Source organism: Myxocyprinus asiaticus, chromosome 9, assembly GCF_019703515.2.
Source record: "Myxocyprinus asiaticus isolate MX2 ecotype Aquarium Trade chromosome 9, UBuf_Myxa_2, whole genome shotgun sequence".
Classification (NCBI taxonomy): Eukaryota; Metazoa; Chordata; class Actinopteri; order Cypriniformes; family Catostomidae; genus Myxocyprinus; species Myxocyprinus asiaticus.
This window is the reverse complement of record NC_059352.1, coordinates 9,879,149-9,889,519: the sequence shown is the minus strand read 5'-3', so window position 1 is coordinate 9,889,519 and position 10,371 is coordinate 9,879,149. Positions and strand designations below refer to the sequence as shown.

Sequence of the window (10,371 nt, the reverse complement as noted above, 5' to 3'; positions counted from 1 at the left end):
GTCTTTTCTCCTCGGATTGTTGACAGTAATCAAGATCCCAACTGAATGAAATTCTAGAATTGTCATTAGCAGTATCAAGCATTCATAAAATATATAAACGTTTAGTAAACTTCAAAAAGTAACACAACAAGTTGCAAAGCATTTTTGAGTTTACTCAACTTCAGGCAAATTAGTTGTACCAACTTAATTCAAGTTGAAGTACTACAATAAGTTACTAATACAATAATATCCACTCAGCAACCTTAAAATAATAATGATTTCTACAAGTAGATATAAGTTCAATAAACTTGTACTTGTTAAGTACAGCTGACAATAGTTTTTGTTATTCTTAATATAAAAAGATATTCTTTATTAAGTAGATCTAAATTTCTAAATAAGATCATGTGTCAGCCCCAACAAAGTACCAAGTATTTGGTCCAGCTTAATAGACCTTATTCTTATTCTTAGTATAATAACATATTCTGCCACAAATAGCCTCTTCAGGACTGAGCATCTGTGATCAAACTGAGCATGCTGTAAATTCTACCTTCACCGTCAAACTTGACATTGTACAGTATGTGCTCACCGTTTAAAATTTTAAGTTGCTCTGACTTAAATGGCATAAAAGTTGACTGTATTTACTGTTTAAAGTAATTTCAACTTTTTCTACATTAGATAGTTCAATCAACTTTTAAAATGTAGTTCATCTGACAAAATTGAAGTTGAATTTTTTTAAAATGTATGGATGTCATTGCATTAAATGAAAGTGTTGATGCTGACCCTTAACGCAATTTTCAGAGCCATTTTGCAATTTCTTTTTAACCATCTGGTCCCAAGATGAATTTTAGTATATTTATACAGTCAGTTCCCCACAAGTTCACATGTTCCACTAACATTTGACAACAAGAAAATGTCATAAAACCTTTTTGGTCTTCATTTTGAACAGTAGGCCTATATCTAACTTTCTTTAAAAGAAATGCTACTTGGTCAGATATATGGATATCTAATGCAATGACATACCTAATGTGTTTACTATTGTTAATAAATAGAACCATAATATACACAGTATAGTGTTACCTAGTGACACCTGGTGGCGACATCCCAAATACTTATAAGGCAACTGGAAATATTAAGGATTATATGTTAAGAAAACCTATTATATTACACATGTCAAACATAATGTATTTCTATCCATCCTCAGCACTGCTTCCAAGGTTTGCAATGCAGTTATCTGCACTACATATGTCATCCACTCTTCATGGTACTCAGAACACATCGCTGAGCAATCAGGAAATGATACAGCAATGTTCTGCTTAACTCAGCAGAACAAATTCAGCTTAGACTGGCATATTTTTATACTGTAAGCAATTTAAAGTAGTCTGCATTTTGTTCTTTTTGACAAGCCAGACAATGCTGTAGGTTTGACATACTGTACCATGATAAGACATCCTTGTGGAGATGACTTCGGCTGGTCTAATCACTGCCATGGTCACAGTCACTGCATTTCTAAAATTATTAAGCTTCTAGTCCTCTTAAATAATTCAATTAGTTAAACATTGTTCAAGTCTTTATCATTTTTAGCTTATCTTTTCAGCTGTGTGCACCCGTTCGTTTTTAGTCATTCTGCCTATTCTCTTCAAAACTTGGCAGAAAATGACCTTAATTAAAATTTAAATTAAGCTAATGTTAAATATAGAAATGATTGGGATAATATGCACATACTTTGATAACATAATTATTCTAATTCCTTATAAAGTTCAAATGAGTACAAGAACATCACTAAACATTAAAAATGAATTAGCAATAAGTGACCCTTAAATAATATAAAAACACAATGAATTTTTGATAAAACTCTCATAATTTGATTTCCCATAAACATTACTAGAACAGTACATCAGGACATTATTTTATTTTATTTCCACCGTCTTTAAATATTTCCAACCCACTTAAATAATTACTTAGAAAAATAACAGAACAAATTTACAGATCTATATTCTTTCTTTGAGAGAGAGCACTCAGTCAAGTTTTTTTTTTTTTTATAAAGGTGCTGTACAGTATTTAATCATTTACATGAATCAGACCACATTATATTGAGACCATGGTTCTAAAGTGAATCTAGGCCTCACTTTTAAATATGGATGACTGATATGAGCAAATTATGTACAGCAGATGATGCTAACATTGCTTATATTACATTTTTGTAACATTTTGTCCAAATTAAATATATATGAAATCAAGCTTTATCTTTGAAGTATGTCATATGCACAAATCACTGTAACACCATCACAACTTATTGTAAACAATAAAATTATCTTAGTAATTTGATGTGTTTGAGTATTCATCATTTATATTCAAGCTGTGCTACACAGCTTTTAAATAGATATCATACCCCGAGGTCATTATCATTAAAACAATTTATACACAACATGGAATGGCCACTCGTCCTTTGGTATTTAAAATCATGTAATTTCCAATAGAGTTCAGACCTTACAAGTTAATCTTGGGCACATTTTAGATCTCAAAACCGTAATCACCAATAAATCAGCCCTTTCAGATACTACCCACAACTGACTATCATGTGTCATTAGCAAGCATGGACAAAATTAGTTGATCATCATACTGATAGAAAATTTTATCCACAATATTCCTATTTTAAATTTGTCCTCCTCTTATTCATATTTTTAAACTGGGAATCATTTGGGTGAATTACAAAAACAAAAAACATGTTCAGGTCATATTTCACCTCAAAATAAAAAAAAATAAAAAAATAAAGGAAAGTAAATTACACACACACACACACACGCACACACACACGTTGGTGCAACTATCATTACGAGGACTCTCCACAGACATAATGATTTTTATACTGTACAAACTATAGATTCTATCCCCTAACCCTACCCCTAAACCTAATCCTCACAAAAAAAACGTTCTGCATTTTTACATTTTCAATAAAACATTGTTTAGTATGTTTTTTTAAGCGATTTGAATTATGGAGACACTAGAAATGTCCTCATAAACCACATTTATAGCATAATACCCTTGTAATTACCAGTTTGTAACCTAAAAACAAGTCCTCGTAAACCACTTAAACCTGCCCCCCCCACCCCACACACACACATACGTATACTGTATATTGCATTGCAATATCGTTTAATTACAATTAAGCACAGTTTTCCCAAAATTCTCATTACCGCATGCATCTGGATGTTTTACTTTTGAGTTTGTATGGAATTCACATTATTATCAGTAATGATTAGCAATAGATTTTCATTACTGCAATACAGTTCATTTTTACTCTATTATAGTAAAAAAAAAAAAAAAATCTGTAATACAATAATTTTTATTTAAATCATTATTAACTATAGGCAGTACAACAAATACTATGATGTATAAATTATTACAATTTAATTTATAATCAACTTTTTTTTCACATTACAGTATTGAGAATGGCATTTTTCAAATGTAATCTATTATTTATTTCTCCTGATTTTGGGATGAAAAACGACCCAGATATGTTCTTGACCAATATAAAGTAGTACAGTATAGCATCTCATAACTGATGGGTTAATTTTCTAGCACTGCTTGCCTCAGCCTTGAGCAAGCTGGACACTGATACAGTATATACTGTATATATAAATAAAATATGAAATCTGTTTTGATAGACTATTCAAAAATACATTTGCATGTACCATTATTTTTGTGGTAAGTCAAAACAGTTGCTACAAGGTAAAACTTCCACGGTGCTTTGCATGAGCCTGTATCTCTAAACCTAAATAAATGTCACAATTTCATAGAGCTACATGTGTCTATATTCATATACTGTACATGTTTTCAATAAATAAACATTTGATAATGTTCTTGGTATAATAAAGCACAAGTGTCTGGTCATTTGCAATTATAATATTTGGAGATCAAGGAATCAACGATAGGGAAGAAAGTGAACAGTCTTGAAAAGTCCCTGGTAAAGCCCCCAATTGTGAAGATAGTTCTTATTTACAAAGCTTGGAAACATAAGACAAACTGGGCGGGTCTAAAAGGCATGCAACAAATTGTTGTGTTCTAGTTTGCATGCAGAAAAAAAAATAAAATAAGTAAGGACTTGCTTTTGTGACTGAAATATAAACTTGCACTGATGTTTTGGTGATTGATGGGGAATGTTCCCTTAAATTGCATAAGGAATAATTGCATCCTGATGTGTTTAGAGAGTCCTCATGTTGTTTAATGTCAGTTGGCATGAAGAAAATTGAAAGAGGCTGTCCAGACAAAACGAAGCTCCATGCCTTTGGCCACAAAGCCGTAGAAATTGCCTGTCAAAATTGTCCAAGTCTATTAAGTTTATAAGCAATGATCTCTAGAACTGCATAAAAGGCAGCTTGGATGAAGCTTCATGTCAACATGTTGTGACTGAACCGGTTTATTTGTATATCAGTGTGATTGCAGAATACAAACATAAATAAAGTATTAGAGTGTGAATTCTTAAGAGCATGAATGTGTTTGTGCTCAGCTGGTTACCTGACGAAGCTAGCAGGAGCGAGCCTAATCAATACCTGGAAGGAAGACCTCCTTGGGGAAAAAAGGGTGTAATGCCAGACACACACTCTGCGCAAGTACGCAAATTCAGACGCGAAGAATTTGTCAACACACTGCAAGCGTTAAACACACTATGGTGGTAACATTCCTCAAATTGTTCTCACTGAGAATGCAATGTTTTGCATTGTGACACATTTCAGAACGCAACGATACGTAAAAACGAGCTTTGAATTGCTAGAATTATGTATTTGCGTAGAGTGTGTTTCAGGCCTCAGAACTTCAATGCCCAAGCATCGACAAGAAGAAGCTACTCGTGAACATCTCGCATCACTTCCTCACGAGTAAGAATGCGAGCGTAGCTAGGTATCTTCCAAAGGCCATCGTTTAGTGGGATCAAGCTGTCGAAGGCTAGACTTGCCCTGTTGGGGATTGGGGCCGTATCAGTGACAATGTCACCTTTCCTGCCATCACTCTCACTTCCTATTCTTTTGTTTTCTTTCCTGTCTACTATCCCGTTCATCATTTTCTTGTTGTTTTCCTCTTTTGGATCCCTCGAAGATCTTTTATCCTTTGTTTGTTTACTCCTCTTCTCTACCTCTCTTCTTGATAAGTGGGTGCCATTATTTAATTGCTCTCTATCTTTTATTGTTTCTGTCCTTTTGGTGTTTTTCAGTTCTGCCTCCCATTTTGGCTCAATCGCTTTATCCACTCCCTCGCTCTTCCTCGACCTCTCCTTGTCATCTCCAGTATAAATTTGCTTCCATCCTCTAGATTCCTGTTTTTTCATCTTCTCGGTGTCACTTTTCATCTGGTCCACCCTTGGCGTCCCCTTTTTAGGATGTTCGTCTTTCCTTCCGAGCCCATCGCTAATTACCACTTCCTGTCCTTCAGACTTGGACTTCTTGGGACTGACTGAGTGACTATGTTGGTTGGACTTCCTATTTTTGTTGGAGTCCTGAGAGCTTAACTGCATGTTTTCTTTGTAGCTGTGAGCTTTGTCTTTGTGTGGGCTTTTGGATTTCTTTGTATCTCCAAGATCAAGGAGATTCTCTGCAGACCGACTCTTGATGCGGCACTGCTTTGAGGCGTTGGAAGAGCTGGGTTTTCGTGGTTTGGCAAGCTTCTCCACGGTGCTGTCTTCAGGGCGTGGATCCTGGTGAGCAAGATCTAAGGAGGCATGAGAACGGGCAATTGAGCTTGACAGGTCTGATGTTCTCTTCTTCACTGACGGTGATGATGGATGAAAGAGAGTAGACTTGCGGGGAATTTTAGAAGTGTTGGATCCCTGTGGGTCAGGATGGATAATATCTCCTTGAGAACCTATGGGAAAAAAGACTTTCAGATCTACATTTTTTGCACAATCTTGCATAAAAACACTATAATTAGTTAAACTGGATTTTTACATTTTGTAAAAAAAAAGTTTTTTTGAGTCTATGCAAAAGATGCAGGCACAATGTTCTGAGTGGTTTTTAGCGTGTTGCTTAGCAGTTGCTAAGATGTTATGGGTGGTTGCTAGGGCATTGCTAGGTGGTTGCTAAGGTGTTCTGGGTGGTTGCTTACAGGCCCAAGTCAAACCAAACCCTAGATATGACTCGAGCCAAGTATAAATGACTTTTTTTGCTTGTTTAATTTTTTTTAAGTAATATCACACCTCTCTGTTTAAGAGGTTGCATGATTTGAGGTATCATTCATGTCCATTGCATATATAGTGTATAGTTTTTTTTTATATATAGTGTAAGTATGAGTTTGAACTTTGAAAATCAGAATACCTAAGAAAATATTCATGTTTTTTTACTCTAGTTTCATGTATTGATCAGGGACAGTTCTAGAGTCAGTGGACATTCTGGGTTTAGCCCAGACCTCTTTGGATATACACTCACTGAGCACTTTATTAGGAACACTACGGTCCTAATAAAGTGTCTGACGTGGTCTTCTGCTGTTGAATCCCATCCGCCTCAAGGTTCGACATGTTGTGCATTTTGAGATGCTATTCTTCTTAATACAATTGTACAGAGTGGTTTTCTGAGTTACTGTAGCCTTTCTGTCACCTCGAACCAGTCTGGCCATTCTCCGTTGACCTCTCTCATCAACAAGGCGTTTCCATCCGCAGAACTGACGCTCACTGGATGCTATTTGTTTTTGGCACCATTCTGAATAAATTCTAGAGACTATGGTGCATGAAAATCCCAGGAGATCAGCAGTTACAGAAATACTCAAACCAGCCCGTCTGGCACCAACAATCATGCCACAGTCGAAATCACTGAGATCACATTTTTTCCCCATTCTGATGGTTGATGTGAACATTAATTTTAACATTTAATCCTGACCTGTATCTGCATGATTTTATGCATTGCACTGCAGCCACATGATTGGCTGATTAGATAATCGCATGAATAAGTAGGTGTTCAGGTGTTCCTTAAAAATTGCTCAGTGAGTGTATATGGGGCCATCTTTAGATGAAATATCATTTTTTAATAAAAGTTTAAATGTTACATCTGTGAGATTTTATTTATATAGTACGTCTTTAAATATTACTGAAACCAAAGTTTAAAGGTCACACTAACTTTTGTCTTAGTCTCAGACACGCTCAAAGATCTGTATTTCAAAACATGATTGAAAAAACATTTTTTTTTTTCTCCCTTTCGGCTTTCCGTTGTTCAACACACATTGTATACAACTGACAGGTCAATAGCCTATTATTGATTTGGTGTGTGTTTTAAGATAGTTTAGAAGATAGCAGTCTGTAAAAAGGCTAATAGAGGAAAAATTGTTAGATTTGCCAAATTTGCCAGGTTCATGGCACTTTGTCTTAATAAAAAGAGTTTTGCAAAATTCGCAAATGTTCTGGCTTGTGACGTTTGGCACATCTGTATATACTACTCTTTGTTTTCAGGGTTATATATCTAAATATTTGGTACATACTGCAACTCAAAACAGTTTCCAATATTAATAACAGTCCAAGACAGGTATTTTGACCATTCACGCACAAACGCAATTGTGAATCGCGAGCACTCCTCTTGCATATGTGCACATACGCATAAGTGCTGGAAAGCAGCCACCAACAAGACAGTGAACTGAATTGAGTTGGTATTTACCGGTATCATTAATTTGTATATGACTTAATATTTAAATATATTTATATATTTACCGCAGCACTGCTATTTTTGACATCACTACAAGATGACAAAAACATTCAGAGCTTTACTGAAAACATTCAGGGCTTAAGCTCTGACAGCCCACCCCAAGCGCTGCCCATAGTATTGATCAAACTATTTTTGTTTTGTGTAATTGCAAGCCAACCCTTTTTTTAGGCTTTTGTGATTGCAAAGTAATTTTTCATTAAATCTGCAGACTTGCACAAAACAGCAAAGAAGTCTATAGTTTGTAAAGAGCAAGAAGAGCACAGAGAAAGTCCAATTACCAAAGAAAGAAAAGATGACCAGAAGGAAAACAGGCTGTTAGTGATGGTGCTCCTGGGGGTAGTAGCACACTGCAGAAGAGCTTACACAACCTGTACAGGAGAGCGAGAGAGAAAGAAAGAAAGAAACAAAGAAAGAAAGAAAGATATTGAAGTTAGCAAGCAAACCTGTGGTCTTCTTGATGTGTTTTTGATGAAGTGTCTGTATATCATAACTCACTGTTTTCAGATAAGAGGGCTTGTGGTCGCAGTAATAGTAGCACTTTGTTTCCTCCAGCCTGGATGAGCTCAATGGCTCTAGTGTGACTGATGCCTTGTGTCTGTTCCCCATTGATCTCCACTACCTGATCTCCTACCTGAGGAAAAATGTATGGGAAACATTATTGCTATACAATTTTTTAAATAATTTGGGTGATATGGTCACAAGTTCATACAGGCCATTAAAGTAATGATTTAGTTCCTGGAAAGTGGTAGACAAGACTATTGGTGAGACTGATTAATCAGACAATATTTAACAATTTTGGGATTATCGATATAGGCTGATACTTGCCATTTAATTTAAATTAAATGTATATCTTTATTATATCAGCCACGGGCCATCTTGTTCACCAGATATTGGAATCAACATCTACCACTGAAAAAACCCATATCAGTTGATCACTAATGGGAAGTTTTTATGTAATATCGAATATTTCTTGATTTTTTAAGATGAAAGTTAAATGTTAACATGTTAAATGGCCCTTTTAATTCTAAGTGAAATGGAAAATGGTCACACTAAATTATGACTGTTTTTGGCACACAAAAAAGACTAAAACTGTAAGTACTAGGATACTTTCTAAATTATAAAGAAGATTGCATCACCACCACTACGTATGCATTTTATGCGGGTAAAGTCACTTATGCGTTCTTGGGTTAAATCCATCCTGCAGATTTCCCCCCAAATTCAGTGAAGATGATAAAACAAAAATATCTGCAGATTCTGTCGGGGCCTGAACACAGATCCGGTGTGTGAGTTAATAAAAAGTGTGGTGTTGTACTGACGTGTATCCTGCCATCCTGTAGTGCAGGGCCGTCTTCAGCCAGTCGCAGTATGTAAAGGCCCATGTTATACTCTGTTCCACCTCTCAGACTGAAGCCAAAACCACGAGAACCACGCTCCAACTCAACTGCTATACAGCCCTATGTAGGAAAAAGTGTATTCTTGTAAAAAAAATTGTTAACATTTTGAGATCACTATTCAAAAGACATATGATCAAGAATTTTTGCTTTGCAAACAGCTGGAAAGGGTTACAAAGTTATCTTAAAGAGATTAAATATTCATCTGTTCACAATTAGACAAATCGATTTAGTACTGTGGCTACTCTCCCTAGAAGTGGCCGCCCAGCCAAGATGACTCAATGGGCACACAGCAGACTGCTAAATGAGATAAAAAAAGAACTCTAGGGTGAAAGCTAAAACATGAATGAATCATTGGAACTGGTTAACAGCTCTGTTCATGAGTCTACTATATGGAAAACATTACACACGCATGGTGTCCATGGCAGGACACCATGAAGGAAGCTGTTGTTTCACAAAAAAAATATTGCTGCATGCCTGAAGTTTGCCAAAGACCACCTTGACACTCCACATCGCTATTGGGAAAATGTTTTGTGGACTGATGAAACTAAGGTTGAATTGCTTGGGAAGAACATGCAGCACTACGTATGGCGTAAAAAGGGCACCGAACACCAGCATGAAAACATCATCCCAACTGTGAAGTAGGGAGCATCATGATTTGGGACTGCTTTGCTGCTTCGGGGCCTGGACCGCTTGCCATCATCGAGGGAAAAATTAATTCCCAAGTTTATCAAGATATCCTACAGGATAATATCAGGGTGGCTGTGCACCAACTGAAGCTCAGTAGGAGTTGGGTGATGCAGCAGGACAATGACACTAAACATCAAAGTAAATCCTCTACAGAATGTCTTAAAAAAAAAGAAAATCCACCTTTTGGAGCGGCCCAGTGAAAGCCCAGACCTTAACCCAATAAAGATGCTGTGGAATGACCTCAAGAGAGCTGTTCACACAGACATCCAAATGCCGGGATCACACATCCTCCGTGAGCAGCGTGTTTTTGTTTCGGCACCCATATTGATAGATGACACCATTTACATGAGTCGCAAGGTGACACATCGAAGAAGTGTCCCAGACGCGGCAGTGAGCGAGCAGATAGTTTCGGCATTGAGCCTATTTTGCCTCGTGGTCACACTGGACTCAGCAGCGCTGGGTGTAAAATAAAAAATTATCAGGAGATTATAGAAAATAACCAAAAGCAACTGAAAATGATTTAAGCCGAACCTACAATACACTACAATCTGCATACAAACTAACACAAATTAACAGATTAATAAATTATTAAGAATTAATAAATAAACCGCATTGCTATTGCCTGTTTATGTATA

General features: G+C 36.2%; 1 protein-coding gene across 3 annotated transcripts in view; it reads right to left on the bottom strand.

Moving 5' to 3' along the window:
• Positions 1-1,879: 1,879 nt before the first annotated feature.
• The window catches only part of LOC127445926 (membrane-associated guanylate kinase, WW and PDZ domain-containing protein 3-like), a 191,530-nt gene continuing 183,038 nt past the window's right edge, over positions 1,880-10,371 (bottom strand). For 2 of the 3 annotated variants that reach the window (XM_051706429.1, XM_051706430.1), the window contains exons 19-21: positions 8,972-9,109; positions 8,151-8,286; positions 1,880-5,832 (exon numbers count right to left, since the gene is read on the bottom strand). In XM_051706429.1, coding sequence (XP_051562389.1) covers positions 4,820-5,832; positions 8,151-8,286; positions 8,972-9,109 — 1,287 coding nt within the window. In that variant the 3' untranslated portion in view covers positions 1,880-4,819. Of the gene's footprint in view, positions 5,833-7,933; positions 8,024-8,150; positions 8,287-8,971; positions 9,110-10,371 lie in introns of all 3 variants that reach the window. The other variant, XM_051706431.1, reaches the window with a different exon arrangement.